Source organism: Myiozetetes cayanensis, unplaced genomic scaffold (genome assembly GCF_022539395.1).
Source record: "Myiozetetes cayanensis isolate MyiCay16 unplaced genomic scaffold, myiCay2020 scf26, whole genome shotgun sequence".
In the NCBI taxonomy this organism is placed as follows: domain Eukaryota; kingdom Metazoa; phylum Chordata; class Aves; order Passeriformes; family Tyrannidae; genus Myiozetetes; species Myiozetetes cayanensis.
Window position 1 is genome coordinate 5,398,544 of NW_026087477.1, and position 22,940 is coordinate 5,421,483.

General features: G+C 54.1%; 2 protein-coding genes across 2 annotated transcripts; both read right to left on the reverse strand.

Annotated features, from left to right (window-relative positions):
* Positions 1-1,332: 1,332 nt before the first annotated feature.
* On the reverse strand, positions 1,333-3,828 carry TICAM1 (TIR domain containing adaptor molecule 1). The gene has a single exon (XM_050321138.1). It carries the CDS (start codon positions 3,651-3,653, stop codon positions 1,572-1,574), a length of 2,082 nt encoding a protein of 693 aa, XP_050177095.1. The 5' UTR covers positions 3,654-3,828; the 3' UTR covers positions 1,333-1,571.
* LOC126643269 (perilipin-4-like) lies at positions 3,655-11,750 on the reverse strand. The gene is made up of 9 exons (XM_050321526.1): positions 11,691-11,750; positions 11,038-11,233; positions 10,353-10,435; positions 9,012-10,169; positions 8,810-8,912; positions 8,206-8,405; positions 7,888-8,016; positions 7,307-7,801; positions 3,655-3,831 (listed from the first exon to the last, which is right to left on the reverse strand). Exons 1-9 carry the CDS (start codon positions 11,748-11,750, stop codon positions 3,655-3,657), a joined length of 2,601 nt encoding a protein of 866 aa, XP_050177483.1.
* Positions 11,751-22,940: the final 11,190 nt, after the last annotated feature.

Genomic DNA, 22,940 nt, shown 5'->3' on the forward strand with positions numbered 1-22,940 from the left:
TTTTATTATTATTTTTAACACATAAATAATGTGTAATTGCACAGAGGGCCCAGCAATTAAAGGTTGATAGTAATTACAGGGTGGGAGAACTCACTGCATGATTTAGGGGTGATTACACTGAACAGGCCTCATCTATTGTAGGTGTTGTCTGAGCCATGTGGGGCAAAACACAAGAGTTGTGGGGAGCAGGGCAGTGTTTCAGTGATTGCTTTGTTAATTATGTTGGACAGAGAAGAGTTTTGTTCCTCTGGGGTGGCTGCAGACCCTGCTGTACCCCACACATTCTCCCCTCTCCCATTCTGTGATCCAGGCAGGCTGGATGTGGCTGTGCTGAGGTTGTTTACAAGCTGGAGCAGCTTCCAGTTGCCTCATTCCTTGTGATGTTTATTTATAGCAGGAGAGGAGCTGGGGAAGGAGGGATGTGTGTGTTCTCCCGAGGGGAGGAACTGTCCTGCACCAACTGCAGGGAGGCAGGAATTGCATTAACACAGCACCTATTTAACAGAAAATGGGGACATAAAAGGAATTTGAGCACTTGGAGGATTCCAGCAGGCTCTGGAAAGAGTAAATGAGTTAAGCCATTGTCACTGGGTCCTGCAGAGTCTTCTCTGAGGACTTACTGATGTGTCTCATACAGGGGTGGGTGTGAGGCTTGAATGGTTCCTGGACAAGGAGCACAGTCCAGAATTAGGCCCTGTGAGGGCCCAGCTTGGGCAGTCCCAGGTCCAGGATGGTTTGTTGGAGTCCTGAGCTACTCTGGGTTTGGAACCTGCTGGGACAGACACGGAGTGACAGGAGCACACACCCCCCTGCAGGAGCTCCTGGACTGGGGGCACCTCCCTCTGTGGACCAGAGTGGCCCTTGGGATCCACTTTAACAGGGATGTGGCTCCTCAGCTCCTCCGAGGGGCAGGAATTGGGTGGGAGGAGTGGGGTGAGGAGTGGGGTGAGCCCTGCCCTGCTCCCGGCACAGGGTGAGCTGGTTCAGGGCTCTGCTCCACCCAGGAACAGCCCCATTCCCAGTCACTGGGTGGCTTTGGGGTGACCTCTGCTGACGATCAGGAAAATGGCTGTGCCTGGCAGGTTGGAGGAAGAGGGAGGGATCTGGGGCTTTGCTCTGCTGGAAGAAAACAGTGGGACCCTGTGGTGCTCAGCACCTCGGCAGGAGGGCACAGTGACTCCCCAGAGCACCCCCTGAAGATTGTCCCTCCAGTGATTTGCTCGGTGCCATCTCCCAGCCCTTTCCACCCCACATGCAGAACAGTTTTTCATGTATCCCTGACTGCCCCTTTTCTAATTCCACAGGAAAGAACCAGAGAAACACAAATAAATTCATTAAAATTTATTTATAAAATCTTCAAGTAGCCCCAGAAAATCAGCAAAATAGTTTTCTCAGTTATGTGAGAATAATCACAAGGAAAACAGTCCAACATAAAATCAGGAATTTTCTTCTGTGCTTCAGGAAAGAGGCACCCTTGACCCACAGAGAAATGAGATTAGTCCCAGTCCCAGCAGAATCACTGTAATCTAGGATTTGAAATGAGTTTTGCCTCTGACCTTGGCTGACCCCGATCAGACGTGGTGCCTGGTTTGTCCCTCGCTGCCCTGTGGCCCGGGGGGGACAGTTTCCACCTGCATGGTGTTGTGGTTCCCAATCTGGACCATCCGCGCGTGCTGGATGACGATCCCTCCTGGGCCCGGCGTGATGGTGTAGTGGCCTGGTGGGAGCAGTGGTTGGGAACTGGGGGGACCTGTCTGAGCAGGTGTGGGGTGCCCAGCAGAGAGAGGGACCGTGGGGGTGTGGGGACACCACTCTTGGGGGGATGGCTCTGGTGGCCACGGCCGTGTCGCTGCTGGAGGCACCTGGGAAGGGGGGCCAAGGCTCAGGGCAGCCAAGTTCTGCTGGGCCTGCTGCCCTTCCCAGCGCAGCTGGAGTTTCCTTCTCTGCATCTGCTCCCACATGGCTTTCTTCTGACTGATCTTCTTGGGGTTAAAAGTGTTGTGCACCACCTTGGGGAACAGAGGGGAGCTCTCGTTCAGGGTCACCAGCGCGCTGAGCATCCTGGGGATCTGACTCTGCTCCAGGGCGTTCACCTTGGGTAAAAACGGGATGACTGAGTAGTGCTTGGACGGGTCCTGGATGGACTGCATCAGAGCAGTGTCTGTCTGGAACAGACACAGGTTGCATGTGAAGTTCTTGGTCAGCAGGAGGATCATGAAGGCGGAGTTTTCCATCGCCTCCAGGAAGCCTGCCATGTGGCTGCGGCCGGCGACGGAGAAATCCTCGCAGAGCGTGGCCCCGTTGGACACCCCCATGCTCTCCAGCAGCTTCTTGACCTGTTGGGCAACAGCCTCATCCTCACTGGCATGCAGGACAACAAACGTGAAGAACTTGCCACCATCTGGCTCTGACAGGGACACTGGGTCCACAGCTGGGAGAGGAGGAGGAGGAGGCCAGGCTGGAGAGAGGGATGAGTGCAGGGGAGGGGGATTGAAGTTGGAAGGAGGTTCCTGAAGAGGAGGAGGAAGGGTTGAGGAGAAGGAACCGGTGGGAGGAGGAGGAGGAAAGGAACAGGTTGAAGTAGAAGCAGGTGTAGAGTTACAAGGAATGCCTGCTGGCATATCAGTGCCCACTGCAGCTCCTGGGTCAGGAAGACCAGTAGGTAGTTGCTTTTCTTCCTGCTTTTCATCCGTGTTTTCTCTTGGAGCAGGAGGTTCTGTCACTGTGCTGGGAATGTCACTGCTTTGGGCAGGCTGGATCACAGCCCCCTCTGAGGGAACAGGGAGCTCTGGGTGGCAGGAACTGCCCTGCAGACCCTCCTCTGGCTGGGGCACTTGGGCACCTGTGTCCTGGCTGGGATGGGAGCTGGGGCTGCTGGGCCAGCTGGATTCCTGGGGGCTCTGTGTGCCCCCATCGGGGTGTCCAGCACCACTGGGCTGGGGGACACCCTCGGGGGGAGAGGGAGGGCTGTGGAAAACCAGCGTTGGCGATGCACTGACCTCCAAACAGCTGGAGAGAGAGGAGCTCCCCGTGGAGCACAAGGTCCGTGGGGCTGAGAGCTCGGAGTTGCCTCCGATCTGCACTGGAGAACTTCTCAGCACGTAGCTGGAGCTGCCCCTCTGGAGAAATCCCGTGTCCTCATCGGATCTCAGCGTCTGAAATCTGTCACTGGGGCCCATGCTGGTAGCAAAGCCCTGTTTGTCCTGCTCCTCAGGTGGGATGTTGTTGAGCATCCCCCTCTGAGTGTCCTGGCAGGCTTTGGTGGCAGCCTGGCAGGCCTTGTCCCGGGCCTCAGGACTGCACAGCTTCTCCTGTGCCAACACTTTGTACACCTGTGCCAGCAGTGCCACGGCACCTGCATCCAGCTGAGGAGGCTGTGCATCCTCCCCATCCTCCTGCGTTCCTGCAGCACCCAGCTTGGTCTGCTGGACATACTGGGCTGCTGGGTTATCCCTCAAGGCATCCAAACAAATCCTTGCATCCATGTCTTGCCCCAGGGTAAGCAGGACCATGGCTTGCAGCAACTTGCTGCTGGGCCCGGGTATCAGGTGCCTCAGTTTGAGTTTGAGGCTCAGGAGTTTGTCTTGTGGGACCTGGGATAGAATATTAAACACGTCCTCAAAGCTTGGCTGGAGCTCGGTGCTCTGTGCCATCTCAGCAGCTGCTGGCCCAGACCATGGAGTGAAGCAGCAGGGATGGAAAAATCATCTTATGGCAAAGGTTCGTTCCCGTGTGGGGCTCGGGGGTGTCCCGGTCGCTCTTCTCGTACCACACAAGCTCTTTGTGCCCAGGGCTCGTCTTGGCAACTGGGATATCTCTGTCCTGGGGAACCTGTGAGGAGAACAGAGGACAGTTCAGAGAGGGTGATGTGGGTAGCTGAGGGGATGCTCCCAGAGCTCGTGGAGCTCCCAGACGCTCCCTCACAGCTCTCAAGTATTTTTGCCTCTGTTCTGTGCTTGCAGCTCTGCCGGTGCTCCGTGCGTTATCCCAACCCTGTGATCAGCAAAGGGCACGTTCCTTACACTCATTTCACAGTAGTGATAACTGGGTTTAAATGATTGCTGAAATAATGATGTGTTTAGGTAAATGTGAGTGTCTGTCTCCTCCGGGCAGGGGGTTCCAGAGGCCTTCTTGTGCTGGCAGTTGAGGAATAAAACAGGCTTGGAGGAAACCCTTTCCAACTGATAACCCGTGTGCATCCCCTGTCAGGCTGCTGGTCAGGGAATGGTTTGGGCTTGGAGGGACCTTTAAGATCATCCAGTTCCACCCCCTGCCATGGGCAGGGACATCTTCCACTAGCCCAGGTTGCTCCAAGCCCTGTCCAAACAGACTTTGGACACTTCCAGGGATGGGGCAGCCACAGCTGCTCTGCCCAAGCTGTTCCAGGGCCTCTCCACCTTCAATGGGAGGAATTCCTTCCCAATATCCCATCGAACCCTGCCCTCTGGGACTGGGAAGCCATTCCCTGTGTTCTGTCCTTCCTGTCCCTTGTCCAAAGTCTCCCTCCAGCTCTCTTGAAGCCCCCTGGATCCTTCTCTTCTCCAGGTGGACACCCCCAGCTGTCCCAGCCTGGCTCCAGAGCAGAGGGGCTCCAGCCCTTGGAGCATCTCCGTCGTCTCCTCTGGACTGACTCCAGAAGTTTCTCATCCTTCTGATGTTGGGGTCCCAGAGCTGGGACTGGGGACATTGTATCCCCATCCTCAGCTGGTCCCTGAGCCCCCGCACTCACCCAAGGCCTCTGACAGGGGTTTAATTAAACAGCAGGAGTGTCCGGAGCAGAGGAGCGGATTCCCGGTGGGACACCGCTCCAGGCGCTGCCTGAGCACTGCCACGGGAACTTTCCCTATTTAAAGGCAGCCCCAGCAAGTGCCCCCGAGTGCCTCTCGACCGTGGAAACTTTCTGCTTTCAATCTGCTCGTTTCCGCTCTCATAAAAATCCTCCGATTGCCCAACGAGCGCGGAAGTTGGAGCGGGCGAGGCGGGGGCAGCGCTCGGGTCCGATCCCCGCGGGAGCCGGGGAGGGGTGGGATGAGCCGGGGAGGGATGGGATGAGCCGGGAAGGGAAGGGATGAGCCGGGAAGGGAAGGGATCAGCCTACCTGCGGTCAGTGCCGGTGCCCGGGGCAAGCGGAAGCGGTACGATGGGCACGGCCGGGGCGGAGCGGGGCGGGACCGGGGAAAGCGGGACAGGGGACAGCTCCTCCAGGGCCTGGGGACTTCAACAGGAGCATCTGAGCCCCCCTGAGCCGCCACCTCCCCTTGACTAGAGCAGCCCTGTCCAGTGTCCCCCCCCGAACACGTGGATGTGACACCAAAAGATTTATTAAAACAAAAAAAGAGGCAAATTATGAGCCCCTCTTAAGATGTTTTGAGTACTTAAATAAAATCCTCGGTCAGTAGCTTGATAGATTCAAGGTGATAATGAATAAGGGAGCTTGAAAACATCTAAGCCAGTTGTCATTCCTGGGTTTGGGTACATTTCCTAACACTTTAATTGTGGTGGAGGATGCTGATCAAACACTAAGAAATGTGAATTTAGGGCAAAAAATAAACTTGAAGCTGCGAGTCTAATGGAGAAACACTGGTAGCAAACACACAATAAGAAGGCAGTTTTTTTGGGGGGGGGTTTCAGAGCAGTGGGGGCACAGCCTCTAGGAAGTGTTGGAAGTGGGATGAGTGAGGCTGGACAGCCCAGGATCCAGAGGGGTGAGGGGGAGACAGGAATGGGACATGAACAGAAGCACCTGAGCCTCAGGCAGAAGTCTTGGGGACAAAAGATATTCTTCTGCTTCAGAAAGCACAGGACCTGCTAAAAGCACTTTGTTTTTTCCCCCTCCAGCAGGACCAAGCCTGGCCAGAGAAGAGATCTGGTAAATGCAAGCTTTGAAGCAGCTCAGGTAAGGGGAGAACTCGACACTGCAGCTTTAGGTTCACACAAACCCACACGTCTCTGAACGCAGGTCACACTTTATTCTGATGTCTGCTCAGCCCACCCAGCACAGGGGCCACGACAGAACACGAGTTAACAAAATAAATTACATTAGAAGTTGTTACAAAGCCTTGTTGGCTGGGAAAGAACCAGCACCTTCCCCCCCCCCCCTCCTCCCCCCATTTTAATAGCAGGATATGCTAATCCCATGGCAGGCAGAGTAAATCCTGGGAAAAGCTGCCTTGTTTGCCAGTTTAGTGGCTGTGAAGTGTTTCAGGCCTGAATGATCCCTGGAGTCAGTCGCAGAACTAGGAAAGATAAGCCCCTAAAAACCCCGTGGTGATTAAAGAAAACCCCACCCTGCTGAGTGTTCCTCCATGAAGGAAGAAGTATCTGGCTGATCCACGAAGAGAAATCTCTTCCTGAGGAGCAGCTTCTCGCTCCAGCTGTGCCAGATGTGCCGCATCCGGGCCCAGCCTCCCCGGAAGCACAAGAGGCACAAAGGAAGTCGTGTCCGTGCCGGGCATTTTTGAACCCGGAGAAGGCGGGAAACGGTGTCACAAAAGTCGAGCTCAGCATCTCCTCAAGTTTTCCACGGCTTGGGTGGCATTAAAAGCAAACCCTACATTTTAAAAATAAAAGTTGAGACAACTTCTTCTCTGCCACGACGTGTCTGAGCAAGAATAAGCCGCTCGCGCGAGCAGCTGGGCTGACAAAGAGCTGAAGTGCAGGTCCCCATCTTCCCTTTCAGCACAGCAGGGATTTAAAAATAGTAAATCAAGATACACAACCACCCCCCCCCCTCGGTTGTCAAATGTCCTTACAACTGCATCTGACTGTAAACTCAGAGCAGGAGGCACTTGTGGCACAACAGGGCACACGACTAAAACATCAAGTGCAGTTCTAACCAGGGAGCCTTGGCCAGAAGAGCTGGGATTTATCAGAGACCTTCCTCTGGTGCACTAGTTTTGATCTCCTTTGTAGCCAGTGCCACCTCTGTGTCTTTCTCTGCCTCCTCCTCCAGCTTCCCTGCCTTCTTCACTTTCCCTGCCTTTCCTTCCAGCTTTTCTGCCTTCTTCACTTTCCCTGCCTTTCCTTCCAGCTTTTCTGCCTTCCCCTCCTGCTTCTCTGCCTTCTTCATCTTTCCTGCCTTCCCCTCCAGCTTCTCTGTCTTCTTCACCTTTCCTGCCTCCTCTTCTACCACCTTCTCTACTTCCTTCTCCAGCTTTTCTGCCTCCTCCTCCACCACCTTCTCTGCTTCCTTCTCCAGTTTTTCTGCCTCCTTTGCCTTCCCTACCTCCTCTTTCACCTTCCCTGCCTCCTCCTCCAGCTTCTCTGCCTCCTTCACCTTTCCTGCCTCCTTCTCCTGCTTCTCTGCCTCCTCCTTCAGCTTATCCAGCACTGCATACCACGCTTCCCCTGGGATCCTGTTGGTTCCCTTGGGCTCTCTGGGTGTCTCAGTCGCCTCCTGTGATGGTGGAGCCTTTTCCAACATGGGTAACTTTCTTTCAGTCACCATCTCTCTCTTCTTCTGCTTTCTGCTGCCCTGTGCCACCTCAGCTATGGCCCTGAAGGGCCCCACGAGCCAGTTCAGGGGGATGTTGTGAGTGACATACTCGAACAGGACATCGAGGGACCTCCGGGCTTCTGTCACACAGTCCTGGCTCTGCATCAGGGTGATGCTGGAGAGGTCCTGGAAGGACATGGCACTGGAAAAAGAGCTGTGGAGCTTGTGGATATTTCGAGTGGCCTGATACACAGCCTCTTGGATGTTGCTGGGGAGGCCTTGGATGCTGGTTTTCAGGTTCTCATAGACAGGCTGTAGCTGCTGGGTGATGATCCTCAGCATAGTTAGAGTGTGGGACTCTACCTGCTGGGAGAGAGACAGCTCAGTTACCAGAGCAGGTGGGATGGCCACCAGCCACCTGAGGCCTGGCCAAATACACCTTGCAGGGATACCTCTGGCTGGCAGGCAGTTTGAACTTGGTTTCCTTTGGGTTGGGTCAGGCACCAGTTCACCCACAGCTGATGGAGCTTCTCCTGCCCTTCCAGCAGCTTCTGGCCAAAGCCCTGCTTCACAGACTCAATCTGATGGGAGAAACCAGAGGAGCAGCTGCATTGCAAGCACACACAGAGAAGCAGGAGGGCTTCCCTGCCAGGGAGGGATCCAAGGTGACACTGGTGCAGGTGCAGGGTGGAGGAGGAGCTTCCAGCTGGCTAGCAGGGCAGGAAGGCGACAGACAGGAGGAAAGGGAGGGGGGGAAAGCATGCCTGTACCAGTTTGATTGCCATCTGCAGTCGTGAGAGGGTGTCCTGGGTGCTCTGGCGGACGCACTGCAGCTTGTGCAGGGAGTGCTGGTAGGCTCTGAGCCGGGCTCTGCTGGACAGGGAGCCCAGGCGCACAAAGTAACTGCGCTGCTCCTTCTGCTCCTCCACGGAAACCATCCCAGACCCCTCCACGGTGGTGGCCAGTTTACCTGGAGGAGACAAGAACAGAGATGCAGCCAGGCTTCCCTCCCCCAGCTGGGAGGAGGGGGAGAGGTCAGATTAACCCCTGGGAGAACAGGAAGGTTGCTGTGGGAACAGGAGAGGTTTGTGGTTGCTCAGGTGTTAAAAGGCAGTCCCTGCTCAGCACGTTCTTTTCAGATACGCAGACTCGATGGAGAGGTTGAAGTGTGAACCCACGTGTTTATTTACCTTGAGGCTGATGGCCAAGGACCAATAAATGCTTGAACTCTGTCCCATACCACGTGGCAATTGGGTGTTGGCAAATTCAGAGCTACCTGTCTGCTTCAGAAGCTGAGTCTTGCTGGGTCAGGTGCTCTCTAGTCACGTGGGGGAAGGATTTGCATTTAGAGCCGCCAGGGAAGTAGTTTTTTACCTAGTTCCTCCTCTGTCATCGGGAGGAAGTGATCCACCAGATCTTCTGACATCTCCAGGACAGATTCCACACCCCCAGCCACTGCCTGGCTCACTGCCTTGGCCTTGCTGATACTGTTGGTCACCACTGAGTTGGTCATCTCCACACCTGTGCTTATCTTGCTCGAGATGGTGCCATAGGCAGCATCCAGGGCTGTACTGACTGTGGAGGTGACCACGGATTTGGTCTTCTCAACACTGTCTTGGACAGCCCCTTTGGTCAGGTCCACTGCCTCGGTCACCTTGTGGGTCACCAGGTCCTTGGCACCTTGGGCAGCCCCTACAGCTGCACTGATGGTGGAAGCAACAGCAGACTTGGTCCTGTCCACACTGTCCTCCACCATGTGCTTGGTGACATCCACGGCCTCGGTCACCTTGCTGGCCACCAGGTCCTTGGCTCCCTGGGCAGCCTCCACAGCGTTGACAATCGTGGAAGCAACTGCAGACTTGGTCATGTCAACGCTGTCTTCTACAATGTGCTTGCTGAGGTCCACTGCTTTGGTCACCTTGTCTGTCACCAGCTCCTTGGCTCCCTGGGCAGCCTCCACGGCACTGACAATGGTGGAAGCAACTGCAGACTTGGTCCTGTCCACGCTGTCCTCCACCACATGTTTAGTGGCATCCACTGCCTCAGTCACCTTGGTGGTCACCATGTCCTTGGCTCCCTGGGCAGCCCCTACAGCTGCACTGATGGTGGAAGCAACTGCAGACTTGGTGTCCTCCACAGCTTCTGTCACCTTGTTGGTCACAAGGTCTTTGGCACCTTGAGCAGCCTCCACAGCGTTGACAATGGTGGAAGCCACAGCAGACTTGGTCCTGTCCACACTGTCCTCCACCATGTGCTTGGTGACATCTACAGCTTCTGTCACCTTGGTGGTCACCACATCCTTGGCTCCTTGGGCAGCCCCTACAGCTGCACTGATGGTGGAAGCAACTGCAGACTTGGTGTCCTCCACGGCCTCTGTCACCTTGCTGGTCACCAGCTCCTTGGCTCCCTGGGCAGCCTCCACAGCATTGACAATGGTGGAAGCAACAGCAGACTTGGTCCTGTCCACACTGTCCTCCACCAGGTGCTTGGTGACATCCACAGCCTCTGTCACCTTGGTGGTCACCAGCTCCTTGGCTCCCTGGGCAGCCTCCACAGCACTGTTAACAGTGGAGGTGACCACTGACCTGGTCAGCTTGACACTGTCCCCAACCATGTTTTTGGTGAGATCCACAGCCTCAGTGACCTTCTCAGCCACGGCTTCTCTGGCCTCACAGGCGGCGTCCATGGCAGATGTCACCTTGGTGGAAACCAGCTGCTTGGTGTCCGACAGCACCTAGGGCAGGGAGAGGCAGAGAAAGATATTTTAGGGGATAAAAAAAGGAATGGCAGTGCCTCCTCTAACCCCTTCCAGGGCCTGGCCTGACACAGCCCTGCTGGAGTTTATTTCCCCATATTCTTCTGCACCCAAAACAGTCCCACCAAGCCACGGCTTCCCCAGGAAAAGCCTTTTCTCTACCTTGTCTGCTGGCTGCTGAAGGAAGGGCAAGTTCTCCTCCAGCTGATCCAGTCCTTTACAGGCATAGTCATTCACAAGTGCAACTGGAAGAGACAACCAGAGGTACCACTTTATCCTTCAGTTTGGGGAGGGATTTTTGACCCTAAAATGGCCAGTTCAGAATGTCCAGTTCATGAAAGCAAGGTCAAAATATATAAATCCCCATTCTAGGGTGGGATGTGTGTGGTTTTCTTGTTAAATACTGAACAAACCCTACAATTTGTCAGGTTCAGATAGTCTCCACTTTGCCTTCCCAGCTTTCTAGCTGTAGAATTTCCTCCAGCTGGAGTGTAGCACTTGCTTTTGAATAGGTTTAAAGGGTTTAAAAGCATCTGGGAATGAACCAGCCTGAGCTACATCCAAGGTGGACACTGCTCCTACCAGCTGGGGTGTTCAGAACTTGGGAGTGGTGGAGGAAAAAAAAAGGCAGTTTCTACTTTGTATCTTAAAGAAACCAAATTGTTTCCACCAGTAACACTTTTGTGTCCAGGAAATTCTGTGTCCAGGAGCTGAGTGGGAGATAACAGTGCTAGAATGAACTAGGCCAGGGTGCTGTAGGAGCTGAGTATGACCCACCAGGCACACATCAAAGTCCCCTCCCCACCTACTCCTCAGTTCCAAGGGTCTCTCCAGCCCCTCCACTCACTCTGTGGCTCCAGCTGGTTCAGGATGGGCTGTGCCCCTCCAACCACGCTGCCCACTGCCACGGCTGCCACCGTCTCAGCCACGTTGCAGACACCACTGAGGCAAGGGTGGGACTCCTTGGTGTAGTTGTAGGCAGAGGAGACCAGGTTGAAGGCAGAGTTGAGCAAGGGCAAGCTGGTCACTCGGTTGACAGCGCTCTGAAACCCAGGAGAAACAGTGACATCAGAGCCCAGCCTGGAGCTGGGGGTGCACACAGCCATGAGTCTGCCCAGGAAGGTCCCAAGGGCACAGCAAATCCATGTCCTAATCCTTCTTAAACTCAGGGCTGGGAAGACTCATCCCAAGGCCTCTACCGAGCCAGTGACAAAACAAGGTTAACAGTTTAAGCTCTGGGCTCGTGGACTCTGAGTCACACTGGTTTCAGCACCAAAGCAGATGTGGAAGTAGGACCTGTAAGCTCATGTTTCAGAATTACTTGCATCACTTGAGCCAGTCCAGAAGTTCTCTTGAGCCAAACAGTTGCCTCCTGCGTTAAGGGAGTTTCGGTTTGGCCACAGCTTCACGTGGTTTATCTTTCTGTGCCCCCCAGCCTGGTTTTGGGGGGGGCTGGTAGAAGTTTTCCAGAGTGTTGTTTAGTGTTGCCCTGGCACCTACCGCTTGCTGCTGCTCCTCAGCCTTCAGCAGGTCTGGTTTGGGGGTCTTTCCTGAGGCCATCCTGAATTCAGCTGCAGCTGAAAGGAAAGACAAGGGTTTAACAGCACAACTTCATCTCCTGCAGGGAAATAAAGCCCCACTAAAACAGGTGAAAAGCAGAGGGCAACTGGCTGAAAGCTGCAGGTTGGAAATAGGTGAGAACTGTCTTATCTGGCTTGTGTTTTCTCTGGGTGGTGGGATGACCATGGCTGGACACCAGACACCCACCAAAACCACTCCATCACTGCCCTCCTCAGCTGGGCAGGGGAGAGAAAACATAACAAAAGGTAGAGATATAACATATATATTTGTCATATATATACAAATATAACATGGGTGGACATAAGGACAGGGAGGGACCACTCACCAATTATTGTCATGGGCAGAACTTGGGAGAAATTCATTTGTTACCAATCAAAGCAGAGTAGGATAATGAGGAATAAATTCAGATCTTAAAACCACTTCCTCCCACACCTCCCTGCTTCCCAGGCCCAGCTTTACTCCTGAGTTCTCTGCCTCCTGCCACCCAGCAGTGCAGGGGGACAGGGAATAAGGGTTGTTTATAGTCCCTCTCCTCTGGGGTATCCTCTGCAATGGATATTCAGAGGAGTTACTTTGGAGTCACCCCCCTTTGCCTGTGTTCATAGTGAGGAACTTGTCAGCTTCTCCAGCACTGCCCACTCCAACACCACTGGCAGGCTCATGGGATGGACATGTGGAGTTTTCCCAGCTGCAGCATTCCAGCTTGAATCTTGCCTTCCCCTCCTCCCAGTTCAGCAGGAAATCTGCCCTCACTTCCTGTGAAACCAAGGCTCAGCAGCATTCTCCTGACATAATGGGATTAAAGAAGTGTCAAATGATGCAATCATTTAAATGTGTGTTGGCTTCCCCAGCACAGACCTCGGTTGGTATCTGGACACTCCAGCATTGGCAATAAATCCAGGATTACTGCTCAGCCTTGGTCAGGCACAGCAGGGATTTGTGCACGTTTGTTCTTCAGTACAGAGTCTGCTTTCCTCTGCTTTACCAGTTAATTCCTGCTCTCAGATTTGCTGTGGCATTTTCCAATGGAAACCCTCAAACCAAAATTCCTCCCAGACTGGATTCCCAAGCCACGCACTGCTCCAGGCTCCCTGGTAGACTCTATCCCAAAAAAACCTTGCTATCTGATTCGTGGCAGAGCCCATTGTCCTCATTTCTTGTGCTCTTTGCATCGTAGAAGGTTTTTATTTTATTGAGAAACAGGAACAGAGAGCTGTGGAGAAGCAGTGAAACCAGCAATCATGAGCCCTGGACTGGGCAGAGACATCTCAGGAGGTGACTTGGCCAAACATCAAATATTGCTGCATTAACCACTCAGTTGGTCAGAAATCAGTGAGATTTGAGCAGGGCAGGGATGCAGGGTGGTACAACAGCACAAGTTGTCACCTCCAGCCTCTCTAGTGAGAAGCCAGGAGCCAACACTTCCCTGGCAATCCCAGCTAATTTAACTGCACAGCAAAACCAGCTTGAACTTCACCAGGCTGGGAGAACTTGTAGCAAACTGCTGCCAACAAAGCAGGGCTTGAAGGTGAAATCCCAGTCCCAGAGTCTGGGGTTTGGTGTCAGTGGCTGTTCCTCTTTGCTTTGCTTTCGGGCAAGTTTGTTGTTTCTTTGAGTCCAAGCAGGCAGGCTCAGGGGCAAAGCACAGCTCTTTCAACACCACCACCACCACCACAAACAACCCCCTTTGCTCAGTTATTTTGCTTCTGGACAGGTGGGAAAAGCTCAAACTGTGGAGTTTGACACCACGGTCTTGGTGTCAGGGTCAGCACAGACACGCAGTGAGAGGAGAGGATGGAAGTCAGGAGTAGCTCCTTGGCTGATAGAAAATCTGGTGGAAGGTTAGAATCCACCTCTGAAGTGCAGAGATCCCATGTTAATTATGGATGCAGTCTTGCCAGGGATAATCCTTCAGCACAGTCGTGTCAGAACAAGGTTTGCTCTCTGTGTGGGAGAAATCCACGTGTCGCAACGCCAGGATTTGCAGTGTGGGCAAATCCACGAACCCACAGCGTGGTTTTGTTTTCTCTTTCCCCTGCCAGAGTGCTGAGTGTTTCACTTCAGAGGCTGCAGGAAAACACAGTGCTTGGCAGCTCTGGGTCAGCTGGTGCAGAGGGCACAGCCAAGGCAGGATTTTGCTGTGAGTGGAAGTCCCAGCGGGCAGAGGAGCAGAAACAGCATCACTGGTTGCTTTGGTTGTGGTTTGCTTCATATGAAAGTGAAGAGCAGATGATTTCATACCGTTGCTACATCAGAAATATTAGGTCACTGCTGGAGAAAGTTGTTGAAATGGTGGTTTCAGGGCGATGAAACTCTCCAGTTGTGCTTTCCCAGGATCAAGAGCTGAACTGGTGATTGTTGCCCAGCTGGGCACAGGTCTGAAGTCAGTGAAGGAACAAGGGCTGGCACCAAACAGCAGGACAGTGGCACCAAACCCACCCAGCTGCTCCATTTCCCTGCCTTGGTCAGGCTCATCCCACCCTGGGCTGGCAGAAGAGCCAGGAGCTTTCCTGCTGGGATCAGCACCTCCCTGATTTCCTCACTCTGACAGGGACCAGGGTACCCAAAGCTGGTTCTTTAACTCCCCTTGGCTGCAAGGTTCTTATTTTCCCTGTGGAAAGCAGCTCTGCTCCATGAAAACAGGCTGCTGGTGTGTTGTCCTGCAGGCACCAGCAGGACCTTCATGTTTAGGAAGCTTTTCTCCCTTCCAAAGGGATTTTACCTTGGGAAGACAGAGCCACAGCCAGGGTGGCTGGTTCAGTAGCTCAACTGCCGATTCCTTATTGACCATTAAGGAAAACAAAGCTAAATTTAGTGCTTTAGATCTGAGCAGGGAGGGCGAATCAGGGCAGAGGTATTTGTGGTTAAAGCACTTACCTGCATTCTTGTCGGGATTTGCCACTGATACCCCAGTCCCCAAAAATGCAGAACTGGGTCACAGGATGTCTGTGGGGAGTGGGCTGCAAATGCTCCTGAGGGCAGAGGCTCCTTTAGGAGCAGCATCAAATGGTTTCCAGCCTTGGCCTCAGGACATGAGTTTGAGGGTGGCTGCCAGAGGTGCCCCCCTCTCACCTTTCCAGATAAACCAGCAGCATTGGGGAACATCCGAGATCAAAGCCAGATCTGCAGATCAGGCAGAGCTCCCCACACACCCTTCCAACAGCAATGAAACACCCCAACCAGTGGCCATCACTGGATCAGTAACTCCTTGGAAAAGAGATATTTTAAGGAAGAGGAGAGGAAGATTTTAATTCAAACAGCTTCTCAGCACTTCCCACTTCCCAGTTTTCCCACGAGGTTTCAGCTGGAAGCTGTAACTTGCAGAGCAAGCAGCTCAACACATTTCCCATCTGGAAGTTTCAGCAGAACCAGCTCCGGCAATTGAAATCCTTCCCAGCCATCCACACTCCCAGGTAATCACCGCCCCACTGAAAACCCTGCTAGTCTTGAGAAACACTGGTGCAGTCTGAGGGAGCCCTGCAGGGACACGGGGCTCTTGAGCAAGAGCTTTGGTTCCTTTGTCACTCAGCCACCCCCTTCCCAAACACCATTATCGTGCCTACACCGGACCATCATGTGAAATAGCCCCGGGCAGCGCTGTCACAGGAAGGGAATGCCCGACTGATCACCTGCCCCTGCAGCACCCACTGCTTCCCCCACCATCAGCGCGGCCCGGGGGGATGCCCCTCACGTGCTGCCCCTGGGTGGGAGTCACCTCCTGTGCACCACCCTCCCCGGCAGACAACAAGCAGAAAAGAGCTTTTAAACCCAAAACTTCTCAATCACAGATCCACGGAGTCGCCAGGGAGCCATCTCAGAGCTCAGGAAGGAGCAGTCAGGGAAGGATTTGAGTCCCAGAACGGTTTGGGTTGGAAAGGACCTTAAAGATCATCTCATCCCAACCCCCAAGCCTTCCAGCCCGTCCCCAAGGCACACAGACACATCACGACACCCTGGAACATCACCTTTGGCCTCAAAAAGCCAAGACACTCCCCCATCCCCAGAAAGCAGCAGGGACACAGCACCCGGCTCCGTGGATTTCCCAGCGAGCTGGAAAAGCCTCCGTGGGCACACGCAGCCCCCGAGCACCTCCGGGCTGGAGGGATGGAGACAAATCCATCCCAGCCTCCAACCCAGCGAGGGTTGCAAAGAGCCCCCCGAGAAAGGGGGCTGCAGAACCCCTGCGAGAGCAGAGGCGGCTTTGGGGAGTCCCGCCCTCCCACTCCCAGCCCCAAAACAAGTGACAACCCCAATGCAGCCCCCACCTGCCCCCCTTCTTCTCCAGCCCAGCCTTACCTGGCTCAGCCCAACCTCGCCGGCTCCTCCGCTCCCGGCACTGGCAGAACTGGGAGCACTGGGCGTCGCCCCAAATAAATACCCCAAAGTGCTGATGGGCGGCTGAGGGAGCCAATTGGGAGGGTGTAGGTGCCACCCTGGCCAATGGGGAGGGGGTGGGAGAGGGAGGGGCGGTAGGTAGGGGGTGCAGGGGAGGGTCTGGGGGTCCCTCAGGGCTTTGGGGGGTGTGGGAGCTGCTGTTTGTCCCCCCAGCAGGGACACACCTGACAGGGTGTCCCAGGGGACCCTGTTGGAGGGTGTCCATGCCCCGGAGCTTTGGCCTTGGGGTCATGGAGTCACAGAATATCCTGAGTGGGAAAAGACCCCCACGGATCATCAGTCCAGCTCCTGGCCCTGCCCAGGACACCCCAGCAATCCCCCCCTGTCCCTCAGAGCGTTGTCCAAACCCTCCTGGAGCTCTGGCAGCCTTGGGGCCGTGCCCACTGCCCTGGGGAGCCTGGGCAGTGCCCACCACCCTCTGGGGAAAGAACCTTTCCCTGAGATCCATCCCAACCCTCCCCTGTGGATAGGGATGTGCCCCTGACATGGCAGGTGTTGAGGGATGCAGGCACTGGAATTCTGCAGGGATCATCCCCATGGTTGTGAAGAACTTCTCTGTGAGGGTGAGTGAGCCCTGGCTGCCCAGAGAGGCTTTGGAGTCTCCTCTGGAGACATTAAAGAGCACAATCCCGAGGAAGGTGCTCAGGGGACTCTGCTTGAGCAGGGAGGTTGGGCTGGATGAGCCCCAGCGCTTCCTTCCAGCGTGAGCCATTCCATGTTTCCGTGAGATGGGCTCATCCCAGGGTCAGCTGCAGGCACTGCTCCTGTTCCCGTGTTTCGTGTTTCCCGTGGCTCCTATCTGGCTGCACCTCAGGGCTGGATGATCCTGCTGCTGGATGTCACCCCAGGCATTGCTCCTGGAGCCAGGAAAGGCCTGGCTGGAGCGAGCTGTTCCTGCAAACACTGTGGCCAAGCCCTGCTTGTGGGGGTCAAGCACTGGAGCTGCACTGGGAGGAGGGTGCTGGGGCAGGAGTTGAGCCCCTGATTGTCCCCTGGTCAGGGGACCTGGCTGCTCCTGGGCTGCTCCTTGCAGGATATCACAGATGTTGCCCAGAAGTCCCAAGGAAGCAGGATGTGGAGTTGGGGATGTGAAAACATCACTCAGCCCCCGGGTTTTCTTGCCAAATCTCTCCTGTCCTGCAGCACAGGTTCTGTCCCTCCCCAGGGAGTCTCTCCCACCCTCAGCCTGTTCCTGGCTCCAGCAAATACCTGATGGTGAAACCTTCTGTTTCTCCACTTTGCTGTGATTTTCAGGATGGGAGCTGATTTTTGTTTTTACACTTGCAGAGGGCCCAGCAATGCAGGACTCTGGGGAGTTCAGAGTTTTTTAATAGCTATAACAAATACCCCAAACTCCAGTTAATGCTCTTCTTTTCCATTTGTGCCTTTTCATCTCCAGCTCTCAAAAACTGGTTTGAAAGCATCAATTAAGCTTCCTGTTGTCTGTCTTTGAGATCAGCGGGGGAGGAAACCGAGGCACAGGTAAGAATTATCTGAAGTCTTCCAACACTATTAAACTGATTGAGTCACCTTGTTTTTGGCCACTGAATGCAGGAGACCTTGGGTCTGTTTCTGTGTTGCCATGAGGGCAGCAGGGCAGGAGGGTTTTTGGAAAATGTGTTGTTAAGCCGACAAAAATGTAGACAATTGTCACTCCTCAGCTTTGAGGGTGGAAGGAATCCCCATCCTGTCAGGCTGTTGGCTGAAAAGACCTCTTGGAGGTTGGAAATTCCAGCCTGCTGCCAGGTCAGGTGGGCTGTGGGATCTGTCTGGCTGCCAGGGATGGAGATCTCACACTGGCTGTGGGATCCTCTGGATCTGGGTATTCCATTATGCTCCTAATGAAGAAGCAGTTCCCAATCTCCACTCTGAGCTTCCCCAGCTACGAATTGTGGCTTTTGCCTCCTTGTTTTAACACTGCTGAAAACAGTTTTTGTGCATTTGTTTGTGTGACAGAAACTTCACCTTCTGTCAACACCTGGGACACTTTTATAGAATCCCAGAGCCCCAGAATGGTTTGGGTTGGAAGGGACTTTATGGATCATTTCCTTCCACCCCCTGCCATGGGCAGGGACACCTCCCACTATCCCACATTGCTCCAGACTGGCCTTGGACACTCCCAGGGATCCAGGGGCAGCCACAGCTTCTCTGGGCAACCTGTGCCAGGGCCTGCCCACCCTCCCAGGGAGGAATTTCTTCCCAACTCTAAATTAAACATGCCCAGTTTAGAAATGCTTGTTGCAGTTCTGAAGTGTTTGATGTCTCTTACTAAAATTGAAGCTGAAGAGTGCCCTTTAACAATTGTGGTGTGTTGTAGGGAAAATAAAAGATGTTCTTGTCTCTGGTGTGTCCTCTGAAGAGCTGATGAAATGTGGGTTTGCTTGTTTGTTTGTTTGTTTTTTGCAGGGAATGAGGATTCAAGAAATGAGTCCTGTGTTTTTTCTGGGTGTTGGCCTGACATGGACAGCGCTGCTTCCTCAGGTAAAGTGTCAATGATCAAACTGTCAGAGTCTGTGGGTGTGAAGCGCCCAAGTGGGCCAGTCGTGGTGGTGGTGATGGTGAAAGTCTCATGACACAAGGTTGTATTTCATCACCTGAGTGGGTGATCCCTGAGACACCTTCATGTGGCTGCAGTGGGGCACAGAGGAATGTGAGCAGAAGTGGCTAGTGGCACACTAACACAGGTGTTAATTATAATTAACCAGGCAGTGCTTAATATCTAATGAGTGGCTTTGACAGTAGGGTAAAACAGCGATGCCCGGAGATCCTGCTTGGAGGTAGAACAGGCTCAGAGCACTGAATTTTGGGGGTTGCAATGCCAGGGCAAAGGCTTGCCTGATCATCTCCGTGGCCCTTGTTACTGTAAAAAGCCACAGATTTCAATCTGAGATAAAAGCGGCCCTGAGAGGTTGGCTGGGCGTGGGGAGGGCGTGGGAGGGAGCGGAGGAACACGCCTGGGGAAGGCACAGGGAGCAGCGTGGGCTGGAGTGGCAGGGACTGTGTGAGGCTGCAGCACTGAGACACGGGGCAGAACCCTCCAGGTGATTGCCAGGTGTACCCCCCACCTCCTGTGCCTGTCAGGAGCCAGGAGATCCCCCTCCCCTGCAGATGGTTTACAGCTCTCCTTCCAGCTGCCTCCTGGCTGTGCCTGGGGACAAGCCCTCCCCAGTCCTGCTTGGATTTCTGTTGAGCAGAAAACCTGCAGGGATGTGGAGGACTTGGAGGATCAGGCCTCCGTGTTGGGTCCACACTGTTGGGAGCAGCTGCTTTCCCTGCTCTGAGCTGTGTCACAGCATTGTCACTTTGGGGACCAGGGGCCACACGTGACATTGGAGTTCCCTGTCTGCAGCTGTTCCTCTGCTGCAAAGGAAATGATCTCGCTGATCTCCCAAGGCATTTGCTCCATGAGTACCTGCCAGGAGTCCGTGGTCACCTGCCCTGGGGCAGGCACAGCCACCAGAGGTGGTGATTCAGGGCTGAGCCATGTGTTGCTTTGATTCTGCTCCTTGGTTAAGCCTCTGGGCTTCCAGCAACCTGCCTGAGCAGCTCTGTGTGGCTGAGCTTCCAGGAGCTGCAGCACAGCCTTGTCTGGAGCCCAGGGAGAGGACAAGTTTGTCTCAGGGTCACTCACTGCTGTGCCAAACCCTCGAGGTGTTTGCTGACAGCCCCATCTCTCCACTGCCTGGAGAATCAGCTTCCTCATGTCCCTGTTTTCCTCTCCTCCATCAGTTTGCCCTGTGGCCCTTGGGGAAGGGGTGGCAGGAGTAGTTTCAGCTGGTCACATCCCCTGATTCCTGCACTGCAGCACTTGGTGGTGCTCCCTGGAGCAGCCTTGTCTGAGCCCCCACACTTAGGGAGTGTCCTTGAGATGGTCCAGCAGGGCTGGAGGTTGGGATCCAGAGCAGAGGGATGGAGGCAGGGCCATGGCAGGAGGAGATTCCTTGCAGGATCCTGCCCTACCCACCTGTCAGCCTCTCTCACTAGACTTTGCCTGATGATCTCTGAAGGCAACAGCCCTCAAAATGCCCTGGCCTCCTGAAAACAACCCTCCAGGCACTACCAAAAGCTTCAGCCCAGCCCCTGCCTCCCAACCAACCTTCCTGGTCCCTCCTGGTCCTTCAGAGCGTTCTCCTGGTTCAGGACACGCTGCAGCTCTCTGCTGCCCTCGCCCTGCACCAGCTCAGAAGGACTCTCCTGTCTCCTGTGCCTGGATTCCCAGCTCACCTGGAGGGTTTCCAGCCCCTTCTTCCCTTCCAGCAGCTCCCCTGGGTCCCTCAGCCCCTCTTGCCCTTCCAGCAGCTCATCCAACCTCCCAAAAGGGCAGGTGGCGGCAGGTTCCTGCTCCCCTTCCAGTTGCTCTGCCCTCGTGGAAGGGAACAGCCTGATGGTTCCTGGCTGCTCTCCCAGTATTCCAGTTCACCTTTCTGCTGCTTTTCAGGCTGCAGGATGGTTTCCTACGTGCCCAGCTGCTCCTCCCTCTGCTCCTGCACTTTTGCCTCATACCTGAGGTAGAGGTGAGGTGGGGTCATTCAGTGCTGGTTGTTTTTGGTGGGTGAGAGGGGGGATGTCACCTCAGACCCTTGCTGAGACCCCTACTTTTGCTTCCCCAGAGACACAGGCCTCCTTTGCACTCCCCAGTCTTGGGGTTTGGCCAAGCTCTACCCCAGTTCTTTTGGAAACTGTAGGGGCATTAAGGAGGACAGCATTTGCCCTGGACTCCAGCACCATCTCCTTCATCCTGGTCTTTGGAGAAGTGCAGGAGGTCTCACACAGCACAGCTGAGGGCAAAGGAAATTTTATGTTTTAAATGTATTTGCTCAACCTGTAGTGAGCATCTGTTGTGGTTTCACCAAGAGTCAAAGAATTCTGGAATATCCTGAGCTGGAAGGGACCCACAGGGATCATCCAGTCCAACTCCTGGCCCTGCACAGACACCCCAACAATCCCCCCCTGTCCCTCAGAGTGTTGTCCAAACCCTCCTGGAGCTCTGGCAGCCTTGGGGCCGTGCCCACTGCCCTGGGGAGCCTGGGCAGTGCCCACCACCCTCTGGGGGAAGAACCTTTCCCTGAGATCCATCCCAACCTTCAAACAAATACATTTTTCCCTAGGGAATCTGAAGAATCCCAGAACCTCTGTGCTGAAGCAGCAGTGGGAAAACGCTTCTTGCTCAGCTTCCATCACCGCAGAGCCTTGAATGGAGGGAGAGGAACGTGGAGTCTGGTGAGTTCCTGTTGCTGGCTGCAGCATGACTCTGGATCATCCCAGAAAACACGTGGGGACTGGGACACACCTGCACTGCTCCCCCTTTCCTGTGGCCCCACTGCTTCCCCTGGGGGAAGGTTTCTCGCTGCGCTGCGTGTGACAGGCCTGACTCATCCCTTGGCCTTGGGAACAGCTATGCAAGGAATATGCATCTGTAAAAGCATAAATGTCGGTGCCTGTGTCCTGCTTTTGGCTGGGATGGAGCTCATTTTCTTCCCAGTAGCTGTGTTTTGGGTTTAGTTTGGGAGCAACGCTGATAACACAGCGATGTTGTGGTTCTTGCTGAGTTGTGCTTACTCTGATCCAAGGATCTCTCCATTTCCCAGGCTCTGCCAGCACAGAGGGGCTCCAGGAGCTGGGGGGGAGCACAGTCAGGACAACTGGCCTGAGGGATATTCCATTCCATAAACACCCTGCCCAGCAGACAAACTGGGAAGGGGCCAATTGCTCTGTGGGACGAGTCAGTGGGTGCTGAGCAGCTGTTGTGCAGCTCTTGTTTCTCTTGGGTTTCATTCCTCCCTTTCTCCTTTTCACTAAAATGATTAGAATTGTTATCATTACTATTGTTATAATTCTTCTTCACCCAAGACTTGTTTTAGTCAGCTGGTGGTTCTTATGTACAGGCCTGGGCTTTGGTTTCTCCTCAAACATTGTGCCAGAACTTCACTTGGAGCAATAATCCCATGGCCTGGGAGGGTGTCAGAACTTTGTCCTGCTAAAGTGCATCTCTTTGAAAATGAATTCAACAATTTTTTTAAGTTTCCCTGAACTGAACTGGATGTCCCTGCTGGCAGAACCCATATTGTTTCCTCAGACCAGGTGGCAAAGCAGTGTTTTCAATCAGAATTGGAACTCCAAAGGAAAGAAAAGCCTAAAGCAGTCCAAAAGGGAGGAAAATGTAGCTCATCACTGCATTGCAATCAAGTCCTGTTCCTTACTCTGACAGTCTGTGCACACCTGATGCTCCCAGGGCTTTATCTCACCGAGTTCTGTGTAAGCCACTCCAGCTTTAGTAGAAGAGGGGACCTTAAGAGCAGAGCATAAATAATTTAACCTCTCATGAAACCAACGTTCCACTACCAGAACGATCTAGGATTGAGCCATGTTTTAAGTTGCACTGAGCCTTAATTGAAGTGATTTGGGGGGGCCCAGCTGAAGGGTGTGTAGGATGCAGCACCGTGTTTGCTGCGTGGGGATTCACCGAATGAGTAAAAGCTTCTCTGGAAAGTGGGGGCTGCTTGTTTCCTGGCTCTGATGCTTCCAGGGGTGCTCTTTTCCTCAGAACTCGTGGGAAGTTTTTGCATGAACGGTCCATGTCTTACAGTAAGGCCCTGTTCCCCTGCTGTGATGGGGAAGAGGACGTGTGGGGATGACACACGTGGGGACACACGAGTGGTTCTTAAATGGGCAGGAGATGGGACCCTAGTGGGGGGCTCTGGTGAGACTCCACCTGCAGAGCTGCCTCCAGCTCTGGGATCCCAAAATGAGGATGTGGAGTTGCTGGAGTGAGTC

Coding starts and splice junctions, on each gene's coding strand:
- LOC126643269 (XM_050321526.1), bottom strand. CDS start 11,750: ATGGCCTCAGGAAAGACCCCCAAACCAGACCTGCTGAAGGCTGAGGAG. Junction 8,017..8,205: donor TGCAGATGGCAATCAAACTG/GTACAGGCATGC, acceptor TTCTCCCATCAG/ATTGAGTCTGTGAAGCAGGG. Junction 7,802..7,887: donor AAACTGCCTGCCAGCCAGAG/GTATCCCTGCAA, acceptor TCTCTCTCCCAG/CAGGTAGAGTCCCACACTCT.
- TICAM1 (XM_050321138.1), bottom strand. CDS start 3,653: ATGGCACAGAGCACCGAGCTCCAGCCAAGCTTTGAGGACGTGTTTAAT.